The following is a 22,794-nucleotide window of genomic DNA, read 5'->3' on the forward strand; positions in this document are numbered from 1 at the left end:
CAGCACAGAGAGCTCCAGGAGAGCAGCAGAGTGCACAGAGAGCTCCAGGAGAGCACAGGAGAGCTCCAGACTGCTCAGCCTCTCAGCTGCTGCCGCCTCCCAGGCCATTGCAGGGAGCTCTGGACATGCTGCCTCTCGCAGGCCACACTTCTGCTGTCATCTGAGCTTAATTGGACCAGCCTGATCAAAAGCAGTCTCCACGATAAGGCAGGATGCTATTGCATGCCCTGGAGCAGCAGGGTGAGTAAGGCAGCTGTTTTACAAGCAGTTCAGTTCACAATTTAACACCTGAGCTTTATGTTGGGCCAGTCAGTCACCTGCAGGGAGCAGCCAGTGCAACAGAGCTGCAGAACTCTGATTTTCTCCAGCAGCACAACAGGAGGCAGGCTGGCTGGCTGGCTGCAGCCCTGGAGGATTTAATGAAATAATATTTCCCCAAGAGGCTCTGTGCAAAGTGACCAAAACTCTAAGTCAGAGAAGCCAAAGCCTCCAACTCCTCTTCATCACCTGTGGAAATGCCTGTGGACAGCAAGAGCAGGGCAGAGGAGGAGAGGCCTCATCTTTTTCCTCATTATGGGTAAATGGGACAGAACCATCACTGGGCACCAGCCAGGGAATGTCACCCTAAGTGCCCTTCCTTTATTTTTGAAATGATTATTAAAGCTGTTCATGCTCTGTAGTTTTCCAAAGAGGAGGGAAGAAAAAAAAATTGCTGCAGGGGATTTATTTGAAAATTGCCAGCAAAGCCTGTGTCTCTGTGAGCCCATCCAGGAGCTTAGAGCTTCATTATTTCTAATTTCCAAGTACAAGCATTCATTTACTGTCTACATGATTGAAAGGAAGGTAGAGTACTCCTTTGCAAAACACCATGGAAGAACAACTGAGTAGTGTATCACATGTAGTCATGAGAAAAGTCAGCACAGATAAATAACTGCATCATCTGTAATTCACTCTGAGACTGCAATTTCCCACCCAAGAGCAGATTTCTTGTGAAAAATGCAAATGAGAGTGATCAGACTCATCATCACCCAAGGCAGCAGCTCACTTCCTCCCCATGTGCCAGTCACTGCCATGCCTGGATGGTGACTTCAGCGTGACAGTGCTTTTTCCATGGCATATATACAAAATAACACAGGAGAAGGTCCGGGTCTGAGACCAGAGCTGCAGGTATGTGGGAGTAGCAGTGTGTTTCTTAGGAGAACTCATTAAAACCTGAAAATATTTCAATGCACAGAAGTAGGCAGCTCCCAGAGTTGACATTACTTAGAGCAGAATGTGTGCAACTTTAAAAAGTGGTTCTGAAATGACAGAGACCATTATGACAGCATAATTCATTGGAACAGAACAGAGAAACCAAACACCTAGATTAGAGAAGAGCTGTAACTGTAAGAACCTCAATAAAATAGAAAAAAGCCTGTTTGTAGTACAGAAATTCTGAAAATCCTAAATTCAAGCAGCAAAAGCCCTGAACAGAGCCTTTAAGAACCAAAGTGATTCCAACTAAACTGCAGTGCAGGAATGATCCTTGTTGCCAGGTTTAGAGGCAGCAGATGATGCTGGATTGCCCAGCACCAAACCCCATATTCTCCAGGAATCAACACAGTGGGACTGGCAGTCAGGGAGCAAGAGCAGCAAAACTGCAGCCAAGTTCTGTCTTTGGCTCACAGGTGCTGTAAAAATAATTACACCATCAATATCCAGAAATCAGAAGGACTTGCACAGAAATGTCCCCATTCCTGCTGGGAAACCTCCATCAGCTGAGGAAGACTTTAGTGTTAAGAATATTACACAAGTCTCACTAAACCCAACTCTGCTCTTTAGAATACAAGTGCTTGCATGAGATCCTCAGAAAACTTTTCTTCTTCCTCTCTACCATTAGTGGAATGGCCTTGAATTAAATTGTAAAGGTACAGAAGTATCTACATGACTTGGAGGGCCATAAACCCTGTATAGGGAGGAATTATTCAAGGTTGTACAAAGGCTATAATTAAAAGCTGTTGAATGAAGTAAAGCAAATGAACAAGCCCAAGTATAAAAGCTTCCTCTCAATCTGTGATGCCTTCTAGCACACAGAATAATCTTGTACAGAGCAGAAAGGCTCTTAGAGCTGCTACAGAGACTGAGTGTGACACAGAGCACTGCAACCCTGACTGCTGCACCACCCAGAGCAGCCTCAGTACCCCTCAGCAACATGGCAGAGTTGTGTTACCAAAACACAGGATCCTGCTTTTCCCAAGTCTGGACTCAGTTCTGGAGCCTATCATGTGTGCCAGCACTGCTTCCCAAAGCATGGCCACAAAAATACAAGCCAGAAATGCTGCCTAGTCCTGTTGTCATCTTATTGCAAAAGTTCCATACCTTCTGGGTGATATCTCATGGGCAACTCCTCACAGCACTGACTCCATCTCCTTCAAAGCACAGCCAACAAACTCCAACTCTCTCCTCACCCAGCTAACCCACTCTTTTGTAGTACTTTTCTTCTTATAGGACACAGCTGTGGCCTGTTAAGGGCAGGCCTGTTCCTAATCTTTGGTGATTAGTGCAGCTGCAACTCCTCAGGTGTGAGACCTTCTGCACTATCTTTATTTTCTTACATTCTATCCCTCCACACAGTCCCTAAATAATAATGTAGTGTGGGTGCACTCAGGAGACCTGGGCTCATTCCCTCCCCTCTGGGCTGTGTGGCTGGGCCTGCTCTGCACAGAGAGCTCTGCCAGGTGCCCACAGATGCTCCTGAAGACAAGGGTGAGGTGCCCTGTGATGCCTTCCACACAGGACACGTGCTGAGTGAAGGAGCTGGGTCTGAGGCAGCACCAGTGCAGGGATTCCCACAGCTGCTCCCTGCCCCTGCATCCCTGGATGCTGCTCAAGAGGTGGCAGGAAAAGATAAATTGTGTCAGCAAGGACAACCTGTGCCTTTTTGCTGCTCTTTCCAGAAAGGTTTTGATTTCCTGCCAAGGGATGATGCTGCAGGAGCTGCAGAACATCCATTGAAGCTCAGAGCAGGGAGTGCTGTCAGAGCTGTCAGCTGACAAGCCAGGGCAGCAGGGAGGCACATCTGCTCCCATTTTACATATTTTCCTTTCTTTCCATACCACATGCAAGACCACATTCTAAACATGCTGAAAGATTATCTACAATTTCGGGCAACAATTAATTAATTCAAATTAATTCACCCAGGGTTTTGTTGCTTATTTTTCAAGCTTCAAATGTTGCTCCCCATGCCCCACTAAAATGCAGTTTCCACATAACAGCAACACATCCTTTCTTCTGAAGGTAGAGTATGAAAATATGAATGACAGCATGGATACAGTGCTAGGGATTATTTCTGTAGTTGACACCTTCCTACTTTTCTGTCACATATTTATCTTTCCAACCAAGTCATGGGTCATGCAGGCTGCTGGAAGACAGGTACTTTTTATCATTTTGGGATCACTGCTTATGTTTGCATCATGATGCATCTTTTTGTTGAAAAAACCCCAAAATAATCAGATTAAGTAACCATTTTTTGCTCTGACAGTCACTGTGGGCTTCATACCAAATGGTAAGCATACACATAAATGGCAAGCAAGCTGCCCAAGGCTTGTAATTACTGGATGAAGCTTATTCCCTTGTGTGCTTTTACAGCTTTAAGTACTAGTGAGCAGGCTGGTTTGTATCCATTATGGTTCTGCTTGTCTCCACCCCATTCTAAAAGTAAAACCTTTGTCTCTCTAGAAAAGCATCCCTCCCCTGTTGCTGAGAGGGACACATTCCTGAGACAGGATTTGTTCCTGCTCACAGTGCTGTGCACCTCACCTTCCCCTTTTGGAAAGAAACTTGCTAAGAACTGCAACAAAACCAGACTCTTCACCTTTCTTCTGCCTCTTCTTCAGTTAGAGGCTTGTCAGTCTAAATGAAAATATTTCCCATCACTGCAAGTATTCACTGATGGCTCCAGCATCTATGCCCCCTTGTGTGCATTCCTGCTCCTAAGCCATTTAATACTTCTCAATTCCCTCAGAGAACTCATTCTCAATGAAGCATTCAAGCCCACAGAACAAGCAGAATCAGGAGAAAAAAACCCCACATTATTCTTGAGAGATGATCTGAGGCATAGAGCAGATGCCAACTGGCAGCTTGCTCATCAGGGAAAAAAAACCCCAAACCCTCCAGCTGCCAGGGAACAAAATACTGAATGTTAGAGAAGAGTGGATGCATTCCCTTCAGTTTAAGCTGGGCTCAGTGGCAGCAGATACCAAATTACCACAGGTTCTAAAACCAAAGCTTGCCAATAATAAAAAGGCAGAAAGTTTCAAGTGTACACAAAACAATGAGCAGGAAAGTACCTCAGCTCATCTTTCAGCAGCAGGTAAAAGAGGATTTTATGAAAAGAGACACTGAAATGTCAGAAAAAAAGCATTTTGCTAACTGGAAGTAACTTTTTTTCCCTTGAATCAGCAAATCCCTTCGTAACACTTACCCTAAGAGGAAAATGAGCCTAACCTTAGTTCATACACTTACTTACCCTAACTGATAATGACACAGAAAGAGAACCCAAGTAATTCATGTTTGCTGGACATCTGCAATGTAAAAGGTTGAGAACAGGGTCAGCTGTATGAAGGTAACTGTGATGCAAGCAGCACTACAATATTTTATTTACCAAGTCTTTTGCTGAAGAATCTGCAAGTTAAGCAGACACATCCATGGGCTCTAGGCTCATTTTTCTGAGTGTTTTTCCTATTACCATTTTAATGGGAGTGGGAAAGCCCAAATATACACACTGAAAACCTCATTTCTCTAAGTTGAACTCCCTCAGCCTTGGAGAAAAAAAGAATTATAATCAAATTTATGGCCACTTTGCTAATGCTTTGTATTAAAATATTTCTGCAAGACTAAAAACAATACAAGCATGGAAATATTTTCCTTCTAATGTTGCAAAGCAGTGCTGCCACCCAGGAATGCAGAGCTTTTCCTGTATTCTGAATTATGCCCATTTACAAGGCAAGTAATTATTCCAGGTTCTAGGACAAAGACTCTTTCCATCATTTGGTTTACATTTGCATGGCAATACCAGTTAGATGTGGAGATTTACCACACAAACTTGTAAAATCTTACATAGATTACAACTTTTGCATATCTTGAGCATATTTCAAAGCTAGAGAAACATATGAAATATTTCCTAAACAAATTAAGAGACAGAGCATAGAGTTGAAGCAGTTCTTCCAGTAGTTATTACCAACACAGACATTTCTTAATTCTAAATTTGCAAAAGTATCCATGTATTTCATTACCAAAATGCAGTAATTGAGAATGAACTTGTTTCCCATTAAAATAAGCAATCACAGAGGCTCCTGTGCAGTAATTTTCTAAAGTTCAGACTGTGCACTTCAGATGAAAGCAGAACCAGATCTCCAGATGCTGAGGTAACTTCAGAGTCCAGTGAGGTGCCATCCTTAGGCATGACTGCTGACAGAGCCAGGGAACACCAGAATGATTTGGGGAATGGAAGGTAGCAAAGATGGAAATTGATGCCAAGTTCTTAATTCTCATGGGAATAGAGCTCCAGCACTTCCTCCAGAGACCTGTCCTGCAACTCCTCCAAACTGACAAAGGCTCTCTTAAGCCAGGCTTGTAGCAGAAACAAGCACTGCTACTGGTGGCATTCTACCAAATCCAAACTTCATGTTTTACACTAATTATTAGCTGCCCAAATAGCTCAAGGGATCTGCAATCATTGAATGCAGAAAACAAATTTCAAGGTATCATGTTCAACCTGCAGGAACTCTGGGGTGCTTGACAAGGTATGTAAATTCACACTTTTAATTTAGTTCCAATACTAAATGTTGGAAAATTAATACTAATTATTTGCCTTATTTGTACACAAGAAATTGAAGATTTTTTAAACTAATTCTAAGTTACAACTTAATAATCTATGTCATGAAATCAGAGAACATCCTGAGTTGGAAGAGACTCATGAAGGTCATCAAAACCAATTCCTGACTCCACACAGGGCAGCCTAAAAGTTAGACCAAAGAGGCAGGACACGTGTTGTGAGAAGTGCTGTCCAAACACTTCATGCATGCTAGCAGGCCTGGGGTCATGACACCTCCCTAGGGAGCTTGTTCCAGGGCTTGGCCACCTTCTCATTCCAGCTCAGACTTCAGAAGAACTGTGTGAGAATCTAAACAGATGTTGTTTTAAGTAGTACATGGTGGTAAAAAGGTTTCATGGGTCTGGCTTGGGAGAGAACACAGAAAGGAACAACACACCAGTAGGGATGCTCTATTTTTATTTACTCAGCAAACATTTTTCCATGTGATTTTTAAATGCCATCCAAGAACTAACTAGGATTATTAGATGCTGGCTGCTTTTTTGTGATAGAGCTTTTTGCTAACAGGATGTTTTTCCAGAAATGAAGACCTTTGGTTTGTTAAGGTATCCCAGTTCAGGTAAGTACAGTTACTAATTTCACCCACAATTAAAGTGTATTTACAACAGTGCACATTACAGTTATTCTACAAAGGATAAAACTCTCTCTATCTAAATTTCTCCTAGTGCCTCTCCCACACCAGGATTTCAATCTTTCAGTATTAGAGGTGCCTTCACCTGTTCAGCCACTTCCTTGCCCAGCAGAGTTTCCACGATGGCCAAGCCAAACTCAAAGCTGGTGCCAGGCCCACGGCTGGTGAGGATGTTCCCGTCCTTCTCCACGCGGCTCTCCGAGTACGAGTAGTGTGCTTGGGGACACAACAGCAGCAAGGTCAGGGTCCAGTGTCCTCCACAGTGCCACAAGGACTCAGCACTGCCTCCTCCACAGAGCCACAGAGGCCACAAGGACCCCAGCACTGCCTCTGAGCACCTCATCCCTGCCTGCTGTCCTCAGGGCCCCCAGGTTGTGGGAATGCCCCTCTGATTCTAAAAGCTCCTCAAAAAGCTCTCGCTGAGCCTGTCATGAGGTTACTTCTGGAAGTCTGCTTTTGTGGAGCTGTTCACAAATTTCTTGTATTCCAAGTGCATGCAGAAGATATTGGGGGAACCCATCTGCTCCCCTCTAGCCTCATTAATGCTCACAGAACGACCCTCAGTGTTTCACATTCCCTCCCTTAGGCTGGAGAAAGAAGTGTGGAGCCATCAGCTGCCACAGAACCAAAGCATCACTCACAGGAGAGCAGGAAAAATACTCCCAGAGTTTGCTGCTGGGACCACTGAGGCAAAGAACCAAAGGGGCAAGAGGTAGCTCAGACTCAAGAGGATAAGGCAATAAATGCTCCTAACATGACAGCAGCAGCAGGATTCCCCCAAGGATCAGTGTTAGTGCAGCCCTCTATTTTCTGGTGGTATAGGCTCAATTCAGAGAGAAGAGCAAGGAAAAAAAAGCTATTCTTCTTTTTTAAATTGTGGGTTCAGGTAAGAAAAATAAATTAAAATATCTGAGAAGGATTTGGACAGAAACATACCCCCATTCATCATTTTGTCTTTGGCCAGAGGATGTGTTGTGACTTTGCTTCCATACCCAATGCCATGGGCCAGAAGGGCAGTAGGACCTGTAAGAACACAGAGTTGCACCAGTGAGGAATTGCCTTCTGCTGCAGTGACAGAACAGACATTTGGGCACTGGGACCCCCAGGGGGCAAAGCTCACTGGGCACAGACTACTTTTTATAAACACTGATGCCAGCCCAACCTCTGAAGCAAAAAGCTCTCATATTACAGTTCACACTGATGTCCCACCCATGACTGTGCTGCCTTTGAAGGAGTGAAGAAATTCCAGACATTTTATTTAAAACTGCTTGATATTAAGAAACAAAAGGCCTGCATTTCAATCTGAACATTAATTACCTACAATTACTTTACAAACTTGTTAAACCTTGAATTAAAACTTAACAGATAGGATTTCATTTGAGCAAGTCTCTACATGCTGCAGTTGTGTGCCAAGCAGTATTTTGGACAGATCATGGACTAACTATTCCATTTTTGGTTCCAAGAGTTTCTCTTTTCTTTTCATACTTCCTCCTTACCCTGAATTGAGTGAAGAATTTGTGTCAAGAAGTGCTAAGTCATCTGTCAGGAAATCCTTATGGGAACTCCAAAAGAAACTGAAGGCAGGATTTGTATGACATGAGTTTCATTTCTGTTAATTTGTTTAATTCTGGATTTAGTACAGGAAATAACCTCTTTTGTGTTCAGTTGGAATGAGCTCTAAGAATCATCCTGCTTACAAGCAAAGGCCTCTACTGGGCAGATATGAATTTGGATTGTTCTGCAAGAGACACAGATAAAGCAGCACAAGAGCATCACTGCCAAGCTGAGGAATGTTCACAGCTCTGTGTGCCCAGCACCTAAATGAGGAAGAAAAGCAGAAAACCCCTGCAGCAATGTACCTAAATAAAAAACTGAAAATCCCCTCCTGGAACACATTCTGACTGCCTTTTATGCATTCATCATCTCTCCCCTCACTCTCAGCTTCAGCTCCCTAGACCAGCCTTCACTTGCAGTATTGGCAATTTCAGTATTGGCAATTTTTCACCTTGCTTTTTAAAACACAAATCTCACAAAGTTCATGATCTGGATACCAAGTTGTGCAGAATATCTAAGCAGAGAACCCTCTCCTCAAAGCAAGTCCATTTTTTGCTGCAGCTCAGGAAGGGTGAGACTGTAATTCTATATTTCTGGCCTTCTTTCTGAAGCTAAAGGGCAGGAGTGGTTATGTGAGATAAATTTACAGCAATGACATTCTGCCAGTGCTGTACACTTGCAGCAAGATCATCAGAATAAACACACACTTAAAAAAAAAAATCCTAGCACACTACATTTCACTTTTTATTTTAAAGACAGTATCACAGCTGATTGGAAGGAACTAGGTAACAACCTGAACTTGCAGGATAAATGTTCACAATTATTTTAGAGATTCCTCTGTATTAAATTTACAAAAAAAATCAGATGCTGAAAGATATATATATATTAAAAAAAATTTAAAAAATATATATTCAGGCACAAATTCCTGGTACTAAATTACAGGAACACAGATTTCTAAGACAGGAAACTCTTCATCCTCCTTCAAAATATCCAAATGCTTTAGAAAGCAAGACACTTTGTTAACCCACCTGCACATATTGCAGCAATCAGGCCTTTTCTGCTTTCCTGGTCCTTCAAAATGTCTTTCACAGCAGCAGACTGCATGGAGAAACATCACAAGTCATTGCTTGGAGTTGTTATTTGAAACAGTTTTCACTGAAATTTCATGAACATGTTTTGTACAGAAAACCAACTGGAATTTTTTCTCCCTGCCCCAGGACAGAGAGCAATGAGAACATAAAAAGGAGAAAAACTGAAACCAAAACATGCTTGCCCCAGAAGGAAAGAGGAAGGAAATCAGAAGGAACTGCAAGGAAGTACTTGACCCATATGAAAGCTGATCAACTCATGGTCATAAAAAGTTGTTTGAAAATACAGAACCAACAGAAAATACTATTCATAAGATACCTCCAGTCAGTCTCTATGATTCTTAAGAAAATTTATATGGGATATTTGTCTCATACTCCATGGCTTACAAACTCTGTGACACCACCTAAACCCTATTTGATAGATCAATTTGTCTGCCTGCCTTTCACAAGGAATTCATACTATCCCAGACACAGTTCTAAAAGGGAGCAGAATTTGGGTTTGGACAGTTTTGTGTCTCAGCAATCAATCTTCATTTGCAACTGTCTCATCTTCATATGAATATGAACAGAGATCTTCCCATAAAGCACAACATTTTTATTCTGTTATATTCTCTCCATTTTTATTCTGTTTTACTGGGTACTCATGGCCAAGAACTTACCCAGCTGTCCCACCTAAATAATCACAAGAAGGCTTCAGACCATTAACAATTAGTTTACTGATTCATTCAGAAGAGAATTTCTAGATGCTGAACTGAATATGCAGGATTACCAAACAATGCTGATCACCCCACTACTCGTGAGAATGCCCATGAATTTATAAAATGCCAGAACTTTACCTCAGACAAGTTTTGAGCCCCAAGGTTCCCTCCAGGCAGGACCACAACATCATAAGGCCCCTAAACAAAGATAAAACTGTTCTGTTGAACAGAGGCTGACACACACATTCCACTCTTTACATACATTACCCTGTTTGAAGACCACTGCAGCTGATTCAAGTGGAAATCAATCTTTTCTTCCACTGAACAACACTTTATGATCAGAAAACCAGTTCCAATTTTGACAAAAATACTATTTCCTGTTCCAGGAAAAGCCTATTATCAATTAAGTCTCTCACAGAACTGACTTTTAACCCCAGTGCACTTAAAAGCTTCAGCAAGTGACAGCTCTTATGTTGTAAAGAAAAGTGGTTTTGCTCCAACCTTACTGTACAGTGCTAACTATAACATTATTTAGCTTTCCATCAGAACTTTGAGTTGGCCCAAATCACAGTATTTTGTTGAGCCAAGTAACAGGAAAAATGAAGCTCTGTGACTGGCCCTTTGCAAAACTCAAATACTTAGGCAGAATTAAGAAATCTGTCTGATTGTACAGCTCTGTAATTCACTGCTACACAGAGTTAACACAACATGCAACATATGCCCAAAGGTAATGCATAAGCTTTCCAAATTCACCTCAGACTTTTGGTCAATGTTGGGAAATTTGGTGAACTTCTCAGGAGTTACCTCAGAAACTGTGAGAGAGGCTATGCTGACCATTATTTATATCAGAGAAGGATGCTGACCAACCTCTTTTCTGGCATCTTCAAGACTGGCATCAGGACAAATGAAGACATCTCGACTGCACTGCACTGGTTCTTTTCCTGTCAGGCCTGCAACAGTCACCTTGATCTAACAGGAGAACAAATATATTATTATAAAACAAAAATTCAGGGCATTTTTCTTATATGTTAGTTCTTAAGTAGTGCAAGCAAAGCTGTACTGAGAGCTTGTTCCTCTTCTGACAGCCAAAATGGGGAGCACAGTGATGGAATGACAAAGTGGTGGGAGAAGGTAATTTTTATTTCAGTCATTTCTATATAAGTGAAGTTGTGTGTTTATTTAAAGTATTATTTTCATTTCTAATGAGATAACAGTGTGCTACTACAACTACAAGAGTAACAAACAACTTAAGGAATCCCAACAGCCAGAACTGTAGTAAATAGCTTTTCTTGAGCTACTTTTGGAATTCAGTTAAGCAGTGTCATGAGCTGTAATGTACTGAGGTTTCCAGACCCCTACAACAGAGGCACTTCCAGTTACTACACATGGAGGTAGCTGTGTTTTCTGACAGAGTAGGATTTACTTGAAATATTTGCTCTAGTTCACATCAGATTTTGGTATTTTTAAAGGTTACCAACAAATGTCAGCATGACACAAGTATTTGCTAAGCAGTAAGATGATGAGGGTAAATTTTTACTTCACAGACCACACACTGAATTCCAGGAAATGAACCTCAGCTTGAAGCAATGATTTCCCCTTGACCAGATTATTCACTGCCTCATACTCACCCCAGCTCTTCTCATAACATCAGTGGGGATTACAGTTTCCATCTCCTCTGCCCCTTTAGCCAGGATCACCAATGCTCTCTTGGAGGCCATGTCTTGAGGGGCTGCTATTAGAGAGGTGGTTGTGAAGGAAAGGGCTGAGGAGGATAAAAGATAATGTGGTTAGAAGGCAAATCCCCTTATGCTGAAACTGAACAGTAATTTGTACTTTTGCATGTTCTTTCATTTAAACCACCTCAAAATTCAATCAATATTCAGAAAATTCATTTAAATCAATATTCACTTAAATCAATATTCATAATATTCATTTAAATCAATATTCATAACCATGCTGTTTAACTAAGGAGCTTTTTAGAAAGAATGCATTATGATATTAAAATATTGGGCAATGGGAGGCACAGCACATCAGCATCAGGAGAGGAAACAGCCTGGCCTAATCAAGACCTTAATCATAACCTGTGTCTAACAGAGAGGGGTTCAGGGTGGGTGGCAGAGCCGTTTTCAATTTGCACACCCTCACTCTTTCCGAGATTATTGACTCCCACCCAGGCCAGCACTGACAAAAAGGGCTTGCACAGGCTTTGACCTCATGTCTGGTTTTTAGTTTCCACCCAGCATGCTGCATGAGGAGTTTCCTGTGACTTAACAGTGAGTCGAGCAGTGCCCCTGCAAAATCTCACCAACAGATTTTCTGGGTTATTTTGCAACTTTGTGGGGGATGAAACACATGTGCACACGTGTGATGGGGGAGCAGACCACAGAACCTAGCAAATGGAACAAACCAGGCTTAAGACTTTTTTTTTAAAACTTTTAAATTCAAGTTGAGGTGAATGGCCAAGTTTCCATTTGAAGGTTAAGTTAAAATAACTTTACATCATATAAAATAACCACTAACTCATACAGGTCTGAGAGAAGGCTGTGAAAGCCTCTGTGATGTGAGGAGGCATTTCATGGGTTACTACTCTGGTAAGACAGAGATTTCTGTGCTATGCAGGGACCTTCCATCTAGAACTGCACACAGTACCTGGGAGTTCTTCATAAAATGTGATGCACATTTAGGTACCTACATAAAATCCTCCCCCTGCTTTAACTTCATCTGTTTTTATGTTTTCTCCCTACTGGTGGCCTCCTTTAGAATTATTTCTAGGATGCAGTAATATACAGCACAACATCCCACAGCATGCTGAACCAGCCCAAACAGAATAATTCACTGTGTCATATCCTACTTTTAGGGCAGCTTTATGCACTGTCACTGCAAAGCCCACTGATCAAGTACACCCAAATCTCAGGTATTAGCAATAACTCCAGAACAACCTAGAGCTTCTTAATAGCTTGAAGGAACATATTTATTCTGCACAATTTTCATATGAATATGACTAGCAAAAAACTACCTGAATAGCCACCATGCAGAAATGCTGCACTTGCTTTTTATTGAAGAAAAATATCTAGATCACAGTTTGCATCCCTTTCATTAATTCTTTAGATGAAAACAGGCACATTTACTCTTTCTCCTAGTTTTGCAAAATGCAGTCTCTCCATAGTGCCTTTATATATTGACTGTACAATTCTTGAGCATTAGTACAGTTCTTCACGTGGGTGCATATGTAAATAGCTGTCCCACTACTACGGAAAGACAGTTTTTGAGAAGGTAGGACTAAGTTACACAGACCTAACAACTTCATTTAACAATCTACCTACACATAGTAAATGCCAGTCCCCTATTTGCTCCTCAGTGCAGCTGAGGGCGCCTCAAACCCCTCAGCCAAAGGCACAGCCCTGCGTGGGTACACGAGCCCTTCTGGAGATGGTGAATCACAAACTCCAAGCAGGGTGGCTTTAAAAGCAATCACACCCTGCAGTGCTCCGAGCACAGAGCCGCTATCTACAGGCAGGGCAGGGCTGAAGGCGCAGCGGGGTGGAAAGGCCGCGCGTTCCCCTCAGTTCATGTGGGACACGGCGCCATTCCCGTCAGTTCGTGTGGGACATGGCGCCATTCCCCGCGGCAGGGACGGCACGGGCCGGGCCCGGGCATGGACCGAGGCCTCCTCACGGGCAGGGCAGGCTTTGGGCCCTGCAACGCGGTCGCCTGGGCACCGCAACCCCGCCCGGCCCGGCTACCGAACCCTCCACCCACATCCACACCGACACCCCCGCCCGGCAGGGCTCTCCGGGCCGGGCCCGCGGCAAGCGCAGCGGCGGCGGCCACAACTCACCTCAGCGGTGCCGCGGGCGGCTCTGGGGCGCTCCGCCCCGGCCCCGGCACCGCCCGCGCTCCGCCCCGGCCTCGCCCCGCCGCTCCCCCGCGCTGCCGGCACGCTCCGCTTTTCTCACGGGCTCTCGGAACGCGGAGGGCGCTCCGGTGCCCGCACCGTGACAAGGGTCACCTCCTACGGCGGCGCGACCGCAAACCGAGCTGCTGCTGCCGCTACTGCTGCTGCTGCCGCTACTGCTGCTGCTGCCGCTGCCGCCCCTCAGGCAGCCCCTCACGGACCAAGCCTTGCTCTTCTCCGCCCTCTGCCCGAAGCGTCTGCCCGACACTTGTTTGCCAGGGAATGCCTGTGGCTCAGGGATGATGCTGCCCCTGGTTTTAAGGAGTTTCGGTGTTTTGAAGGACAGACAGAGCTGTTAGCGAGCATCTTTAGGACTGCAAAGCCCTGCTGTGTAAAAGCCTGCTCGCAGGTGCTGGCAGGCCCGGTCTGGTTCTGAGCTCACGAGAGCACCGGCAGAGCAGCTCAAGTCCAGGGGAGGAGAGCCGGTGATAGGGAAGGACCGCTGAGGGCTCTGCTGGGATCCGTGCGGGGTTCAGCTCCCGCTACGGGGCGCTTTGTGCGCTGCCCACAGCGGACTCCGCTCAGAACCTGGACAGGCTGATCCTTGCTCTTTCTGCCTGTGTGCCGGCACACACAGGCAGGGCACACACACACGGACCATACGTTCGCTTCTCAGTTATAACTCTGCATCCAGCGTTCACCATCTCTGCTCCTGCCCGCGCTCCGGGCCCGGCTGTGGGACAGAACTGCGCTCAGGGATTGGCTGCGGGGATGTGCAGTGGGCGGGACCAGGCTCGGGGATTGGCTGTGAGCGGCCGCAGGGGGCGGGGCCGCGCCGTTCCCGTGCCGGCGGGCGGGAGCTCCACAGGCTGCCGGCCGGGGCGCGGCGCCCCCCGCGTGTCCCCGCGGTGCCCATGTGCGCTCAGCATCCCCGGCACGGCTGCGGCTGCCGGCCCCGCCTCTCGCCTCTCACCTCCCGGGGATTCCACGCCGCACTCACCGGGAAGCCCCGGTGGTGAAAAGGGCGACCGCTGACCGGCATCGCTGAGAGAGCTCTGCGGGCGCTGCCCGGCAGAACTGAGGGGTCGCGCCTCTGAGAGGGTCCGGAAAGTCCCGCCGGGCCGGGGATTCCCCGCCGCCCCCGGCATGACGCAGCCAGGCCCCCCGGGGGCGGTGGCTAAGGGCCGGTGCCGGGTGTCCCGCGCGCAGTCCCCGCTCCGACCCGCTCCGACCCATGGCTCCGGGCCGGGCGCTGCTGCCCGCGGCGCTGCTGGCGCTGGCGCTGAGCCCGGGAGCCGCGGCCGCGCTGCCCTGCGGCGCTCACTGCCCGGCGGGTAAGGGCCGTGCCGGGGTGCGGTGACGGCCGTGTCCCGGCCCGTGTGACCGCCGTGTCTCGCCCCGCAGGTACCTTCGTAAAGAGCGCCGACTGCGCACGGGGAGCGGGCGCGCCGTGCAAGCCCTGCCCGGCCGGCACCTTCTCCAGCGCGGCGGGAAGCGGCGGCTGCAGGATGTGTCGGCGGTGCGAAGGTATCGGCGGCGATGCCACCAGCCCTGCTGTGACCTCCCGTGGCAACGGCGTGCCCGGGTGGCACCTGCCCGGCGAGGGATGTGCCTTTGGCCAAATAACGCTGGAGCCGCCAGCCTGGTTCTTGTGAGAGCAAAGGTCCATGCTATAAGCTAAAATTGCTTTTCCCCTTGCAGGACCGTTTCGGTATTTGAAAAATTGCTCCTCAACAAGCGATGCTGAATGCACGTGCAAGGAGGGCTATGGCTGCGGCAATGATCGCTGCACCTTCTGCACCCGAAGCTGTGGCGTGGGTCAGGAGAGCACCAGCAAAGGTAGGATCACCTTTCCCCGGCAGCTGAAAGCCCCTCTGCTTCCTGCACCAGGCAGAAGCAGATTGAGCAAGGACCTCCAGAGATAAAAGCTGCCACCAGTGCTAAGCACTCTGCATGGTGTGTGGAGTGAGCTCAGAGCAGCCAAACCCACCACACTGAGCCCTAGCACAGCTCAAATCCTTCACCAGTTGGTTCCCTTTGCATGGCAGCTCTTTGGCTGCCAGCGTGAGGGAAACAGAACTCTGGAGCTAGGCATGGTTTGTGGCATCTTGTGCCAAATCAACTGGGGTTTTAGCCAAATACTGTACTGGTCTGTGGCTGACAGGGAAAGACTTGCCTTGCATACTCAGAGCTGCTTATGAAGTAGTAATTCTGACATCGTACAAGCAGGCAAAAATAATGTTTCATATATTACATTTTAAATGTTATCTTGTACAATTTTACCTGTCCTTGTCTGTTGAAGGTTGCCAGCCTTGCCGCTATGGAACCTTTAATGATCAGCCCAATGGCTCCTGTAAAAACTGGACAATGTAAGCAAACTAAAAAAAAGTTAATATGCTACAGCTAGTACACTTGACTGGAATTTAAGATTTTTTTTTTTCTTTTCCCCATTTTGCTGTAAATGTCCTTCAGGTGCACTAGAAACCAAATCCTGGTGCCCGGAACTCCAGCAAAAGATGTCATTTGCAATCATGCTTCAGTTTATTCCACTTTAGTCACTACTCTACCTACAACATCTCTTGACATTCCATTTTATATCACTGTGCCAGGTGAGTCATTGTGTAATATTCCTTATGGAGGTAAAGAATTATGACCTACTTAAACATACTGTAGCACACTCACCTTCCACTTAAAGCAAAAATTGTTTTTTCTGTGCATTTCCAGTGTTGCAGACTGATCCAGAAGCAGAATAGGAGACAAAGTTTTCAGCTAATTCAAGGGCAGTAGAATTTTGTTCTGTTAAGACTCTTAGACAATATTTGTTTCCTAGGGAAGGATGTTCAGGCAGACACAATCAGGATTTCTCTTGCTGTGGCTGGGCTGTCGTGCTTGATGTTCTTGCTGCCTTTATGCATCTGCTTCAGTGTCTGGCAGAAAAAGAAACTACACGCTGTCTTCAAGAAAAGTAAGATAAATATCAAGAAAAGTAAGATAAATATGCTCTTCAGCTTTTTTTGAAACTAGACAGAAGTCAAGAATCCAGGTTAAGTGTCTTACAAAGGTAGTTGCAACAGCTTTGGGTTTTTTGGTGCTTTGTAAGTCAGAAGCAACTGAAAGGAAAACAGCTTTGGAATTTTTATTGCAGAAAGCAATGAAAATTTGCTGTGGGTGTTAGGTCAAGTGCATGCTTATCCTTATAAGTGGACTGTTTGTGATAGATGAAAAATCTCAGCTGCCCCAGTTAAAGGCCAGTTCAGTTTATGACTTCCAAGCATCATTCCTGGCCTGTGTGGCTGTAACCCCTTGGAGTTCTCTCTGCTCCAGACAGGACACAGGGGCTGCAGTGAGGGTCTTGGAGCTCTGGCTGCAGTGGGAGAGGGGCATCAGCCAGGGTGTGCTGCTTCACAGGAGCAGGGTCAGCCTGAATCCAGCACTGCCCTCTGAGAGCTCATAACTCCTGGGCAAGTGTCACAATAGGATGTGAAACAACACAAGCTCACACTGCTGCTCCCAAGGTGAAGAAAAGGGAAGTTTATTTTCTGACTCCAACATTTATAGTTTTCCAAAAGTGACAGTGGATTGGAGGGTGACAGTGCCACCTCTCCAATGACACTGGACAAACCAACAGTCCATCAAATTTCTCGTCCTCCACAAAAGAATACAAAACAATAAGTTATTTATAGAAAGTGTGTGAGAAAGTTTGTTACAAGAATGTAAACATCAGAAGGCTTAGAAAATCTTAAAAAATCAGGGTGACAGGCAAGCACAAGAGTTCAGCACAAAGATGAAGCTGATTCCGTTCAATGTCATTTATAGTTGGTTTGTTCAGTTTTTTGAAGGGTTCTCTCTCTCTTTCTCTTCTTTTCCCCTGTTCTAAGGATAAGGTCTGAATCTTCTAGTGTAACTCTAAATACATTAGATCACAGCAGTCCAAAAATCTATTTCCCTCATGCTGCTTTTCCTTTCATTGCCATGACAAACAGGCCCTGCTGAATTAGGGAAAATAAAGTGTGATAAATTAGTTTTATCAGATATATATATGCTGTAGAGGAATAATTTCAGATTATAGAATAACCTGGAAGATTTTTTTTCTTCCTGACATCCTGCATTTGTGACTGGGGGATGGTGAAATAAGATGGCTGAATAAATGAAAGAGAAAGAGGACATTTGTCCAGTTCTGGGCCCCTCACTTCAAGAAACATTGAGGTGCTGGAATGAGTCCAGAGAAGGGTAGCAAAGCTGGGGAATAATCTAGAAGGTCTTTGAGGAGTGGCTGAGGGAACTGGGGTTGTTTAGTCAAGAGAAAAGAAGGATCAGGGGAGACCCTGCCCTCTCCACCTCCCTGAAATGTGGCTGTAGCCAGGTGGGGATCAGCCTTTCCTCCCAGTGACAGGACAAGAGGACACAGCCTTAAGCTACACCAGGGGAGAGTCAGGATGGAGATGAGGAGGAATTTCTTCCCAAGAAAGGTTGTTAACGATTGGAATGGGCTGCCCAGGAGCTGGTGGAGTCACTGTCCCTGGAGGTGTTCAAGAAACAGCTGGACATGGCACTCAGAGCTCTGGTTTACAGCATGGATGGCCAAAGGTTGCACTAAATGGTCTCAGAGGTCTTTTCCAACCCAATTGATTCTGTGAATCTGTTCTTTTTCTCCAGTGCACACACCTGAACAGTCAGTTCAGGAAGATGATGCCTGCAGCTGCCACTTCCCTGAGGAAGAACAAGGTGAATATCAGAATCCTGGTAAATCCACAGAATTGAGAGATCTCCTGGTGAACTAGAAATTGAACTGTCCGAGTCAGCCACATTTGAGTTTTCTTTTGGAGCACAGAACAAGAATCTGTTTATGTAAATAGAGTAAGTGTCAGCACCTGAGTGTTAGGGCAGTAAATAGCCTAGCCACTGGGGAAAAGGTATTTTTTTAATATTTCTTAAAAAAATAATAAAAAACCCTTGAAACAGTTTGCTGATTTTCTTCCTCTATGAGTAAGGACATTTCTGAGAAGTGGTTCTTGATTTACATGTAGAAAGAAATACTGCATTTAAAAGCTCTAACAGAAGTGCAGAATAGTTTTCTGGTCCATCATCAATGTTACCTGAGCCATAATTTACATGCATTCCAAAGGGATCTGAAGCTAAAAAGGAGATCACATTGTGGAGTCACTGGTGACATTCATGATCTCTTAATACCAGCCATCCTCTTGAGTCTGGAGTCAAAGATCCTCCCAAAGTCTGGCTCAAACCCAGCAGTCCTGAGGTTTATTTGCAAATACAGATGGAGCTCATTTGATGCTATCAGCCCTGGAAACAGATCCCTCACCCCTGCCATGTCCTTACATGAAGGGGAAAAGAAGCCATGAAAATGTTGAGCTGCAAAGGCGCCACAGCAGCATCTGCTGTTGTGTTGGCTGGAGGGAGGCAGTGGAAACACTGAGAGAAGCTGTGGTTGACTTGAACTTAGAAATAGCTGTAACTTTGCAGCTGGACTGCACCACCCTCAGCCCTACATCATTCAGCTTTGATCTTCTGGGTGACGTAAACTTGATGTACACTGCAGCTGTAAGTGTGATACCTTTGTGGTACTATTTTTGGAACTGAGGTTGGAAAGATTTTAACATCAGACACTGTATCTGTCTCTCTGATCAAATATCTGTTAACTTTGGTCTTGAGAAAAAAGAAAATACATGTTTGAGTCAGGGCATTCGCAGCACCATTTTTAACCATTCACAAACCTCACATATTTTATTATTCAGTAAATGTTATTCAAAAAATAGAATGAAAACCCACCAGTATGTGGGTTAAAGGTGATTTTCCCCTCTCTGATTTTCAATACAGAAAACTATTTTGCATTTGAACGACGACAAGCCATCTCTTCATTCAGCAGGTTACAACAGCAGATTCTTTTCACCAAGCCACACTTACACATTTTGATAAACTTATGTACAAGTAAATATAAAATCAGTTTTATACAGTGAGAAAATAAGTGCCATAAAAAACCTGACTTAAGTTCTTATTTTTATCCCTAGCTCAAGTCTTCTCTCTGTTGGTACTTCCAACCATTACATCAAAATCAAACTTGAAGGCATGAACAGGACACATGAAAAGCCACCAAACGTTTTATAAAGCTATCTATTTATAAATCAAAGAGTGACCTTTGCATCATTGACTATATCTTAGAACAAGATAGACAGAATATTTCTGCCTGTCATTAATTTCTAGCCCAAACGTAAGGTAGAGAATTAATATACACACCCTGTAACTCAAAACATCTGGTGTTTTCTTCTTGGAAAAAAAGAGATAGTAACGGGAATTTTACATGTTGCTGGCAAATTCTGCATATATTTTGAAATAGATTTTGAAATGCTTCAAACAAAGTGCAAACCCCTTATTCTTCTTGTCCATTCACCTGAAGCAGAAATCTGTTTAGTGACCAGTGAGGACACATTTCCACCAAAACTGGAGTTCTGGACTGTTTCAGGGAAAAGAAAGTATATTCTGAATAAAATGTTAGAAACAACCTTCCTTTCAATCAAAGAATTATGTGGATAATCTTACCTGCGACTTCTGTTATTTGACAGCACTGAGGCCTGAATTAATGATGAACAGACTTTGTTGGCACACACATCTGTTGTCCAATGTGTGCAGGTGATCCAGTTCCATGTCACAGCAATGCACTGTCCCCAGCCAGCTCTGGTGACCTCAGTTCCTCTGCTGCCTCCCCCTCCCATTGTCCCTGGGCTGACACTGAGGGGATGGAGGGACAGCTCTGAGCCAGCAGGGCCAGGTGGCACCAGGTCAGCATCACCAGGGACATTTTTCCCCCTCCAAGAGTGGAGAAGTGGCAGCAAAAGCATCTGCAGAAAAAACAAGCTCAGTGAAGTGGCTACACAGCTCTGATTTGAACAATGGGGCTCTGGGGGTTGTTTGTCTCTGGTTTTTGTTGTTTTCAGGCTGGGGGAGCTCTCCTCCCCACATTGCCTTTGTTTCCCAAATATTACATGGAGCAGGTCAGGACAAAGGCAGGATCAAGAGGAAGCATCTGCCAGCATGCTTTTTGTGTTCTCTATAATGAAAACCCTTTTGTGGGTAAAACACCTTCTCCTTTGTATATTTTTGCTATTAATACAGCTGTTGTTGTTATTGTGTGTGTCATTCCACTGCTTTCTGGTGTTAGGAAATTGCTATTTCAAACCATAATCTCTCCTTTGCTGTCTCTCCTTCACTGGAAGGGGTAAAGGAAAGAAGAATGGCTTATTTGGAATTTAGCTCCTTCCGAGCTCCAGGAGTCTGAAGCCTTTCAGTACTTAAAAGGAAGTTATAAAGAAGAGGGAGGGGAACTTTGTACACTGACAGGACAAAGGAGAATGGTTTTAAACTAGAAGAAATTTCAATTAGGTGTTAAGAAGGAAATTCTTTACTTAGAAGAGTGGTGAGGCCCTGAGAGAGGTTGCCCAGAGAAGCTGGGTTTACCCCATCCCTGGGATTGCTCAAGGTTAGACAGGACATGGAGCATCCTGATCTATTGGTAAGATGCTTGCCCATGGCAGGGGAGGGGAACCAGATGATCTTTAAGGTCCCTTCCAGCCCAAATCATTCTGTAATTCTATGGTAACTCTGAGTTTTAAGTGTTCTCTGCTTTCTGTGCATGTCTCCTTTTTAACAGTCATTTAATTTATTAGATAGCAAGCAAAATGGAACTGGGAATGCCCTGATGACTCTCAAGCAGCCCAGGTGGCTGAGGATGAGGTAACAGCCAGATGCAAGCTTCTTGAATTTCCATCTGTTTTTCTTGGAAGTCAGAAAGTGCCCTCTTAGCCAGACCATGTACAGAGGCCCAAGTGATGTCAGCAGAGTTCTGAGGGCATGGAAGAAGGAGAAAAAGTCTCTTTAAGATAAGCATAAGCAGAGGAGCCTGCTGCTTTTTTATTGCTTCCAGAACCAGCACCATATCCTGGCATAGTTAGTGGCACCAGTAATTAAAATCCTGTTCATCACATGCCTTGGCTTGGTAATTTCTTGCAAGAGTTGTGTGGAAAGTAAAAGGTTCATAGCAAAAGGGTTTCTGTTTCTCACCTCCTGTACAAACAGGGGGTTCTGTGCCTAATACTTCTGGATGGTAGAGACTCTGAGACTGGAGGGGCTCCTCTAAAACATGTAAGCTTCAGATATTTTTTTAAAATCAGAATATGATTTCTTATTTTCAGTCTTTCTATCAGATCCTTCACCGGACAGAAGCACAGTCTTCTCTGAGAGTTTTCTGATGCCAACACAGATGATGCCAAAACCTTTGTGGGAGATGTTCCACTCTAATGAGGCAGCACACAGGAAATACCAACAGGCCACTTGTACCACTCCACTTGACTTTTTGTCACCTGTTTGAAAGTCAAGGTAAGTTGCATTCCTAAAACTACACAAAGTCTCATTTTATAACCAAGTGTCACCTTAGCTCCTCTCTCAGCTGGGAACAAACCAGGGAGGCAGTAAGAGGAGCTTCTCCACCCCACAGGTTCAGTGTCAGCTGAGCATAACAGCTGTTGGATATTGTCCCTGACCTCACTGTAATAACAAATTTTAGTACGATCTACAACAAAAAATGGAATTTCTCTCTAACATCAATTTGCAGAAGTTTGCTGTGATACCACCAATGGTTTCCTTTCACCTTTCTGGATCCTGGGTGGCTGCCAGGTCAAGCATCAGCCTCTACTGAACCAAAGGGGATTGGACTTAAACAAAAACCTTTATCAAAAGAATAGGAATATCCAACTAAAGAGTCCAACAAGAGCATCCAACTAGAGACTCACTGCTCTTCAGAACCCTCTTATATCATAAATATGCCTTGGGAATTGGAAAGAGGATTCTGATCCCATTACAGCAAGAAACATTCAACTTGCCACATGAAAAGACAAAGATCTGACACCTGCTTCCTTCACCTTTGTTAATTCCTACTCCTGTGGGTCACTCCCACTCCCAGGGACAGTTTTCTACCCCAGTCAAGATCAGTGAGTGATCACAAGGAAACCTGTTAACACTTGCAGCAGGAATTCTTTGCTAAACAG

General features: G+C 44.9%; 2 protein-coding genes across 3 annotated transcripts in view; one reads left to right on the top strand and one right to left on the bottom strand.

Moving 5' to 3' along the window:
• Positions 1–6,254: 6,254 nt before the first annotated feature.
• The window catches only part of PARK7 (Parkinsonism associated deglycase), a 58,389-nt gene continuing 41,849 nt past the window's right edge, over positions 6,255–22,794 (bottom strand). Inside the window, exons 1-7 of one of the 2 annotated variants that reach the window (XM_054292061.1) lie at positions 13,682–13,733; positions 11,472–11,605; positions 10,711–10,812; positions 9,982–10,041; positions 9,086–9,155; positions 7,440–7,526; positions 6,255–6,719 (exon numbers count right to left, since the gene is read on the bottom strand). In XM_054292061.1, coding sequence (XP_054148036.1) covers positions 6,559–6,719; positions 7,440–7,526; positions 9,086–9,155; positions 9,982–10,041; positions 10,711–10,812; positions 11,472–11,561 — 570 coding nt within the window. In that variant the 5' untranslated portion in view covers positions 11,562–11,605; positions 13,682–13,733 and the 3' untranslated portion in view covers positions 6,255–6,558. Of the gene's footprint in view, positions 6,720–7,439; positions 7,527–9,085; positions 9,156–9,981; positions 10,042–10,710; positions 10,813–11,471; positions 11,606–13,681; positions 13,734–22,794 lie in introns of those variants that run through there. The other variant, XM_054292062.1, reaches the window with a different exon arrangement.
• TNFRSF9 (TNF receptor superfamily member 9) lies at positions 14,973–18,697 on the top strand. Its single transcript, XM_054292060.1, has 7 exons — positions 14,973–15,072; positions 15,143–15,265; positions 15,440–15,577; positions 16,041–16,107; positions 16,211–16,347; positions 16,569–16,703; positions 18,395–18,697. The coding sequence occupies exons 1-7, from the start codon at positions 14,973–14,975 to the stop codon at positions 18,517–18,519; spliced, it is 825 nt and encodes a 274-aa protein (XP_054148035.1). The 3' UTR covers positions 18,520–18,697.

Source organism: Melozone crissalis, unplaced genomic scaffold (assembly GCF_028551555.1).
Source record: "Melozone crissalis strain CALT ecotype California unplaced genomic scaffold, PUWL_Pcris_2 ptg000107l_1, whole genome shotgun sequence".
Lineage (NCBI taxonomy): Eukaryota > Metazoa > Chordata > Aves > Passeriformes > Passerellidae > Melozone > Melozone crissalis.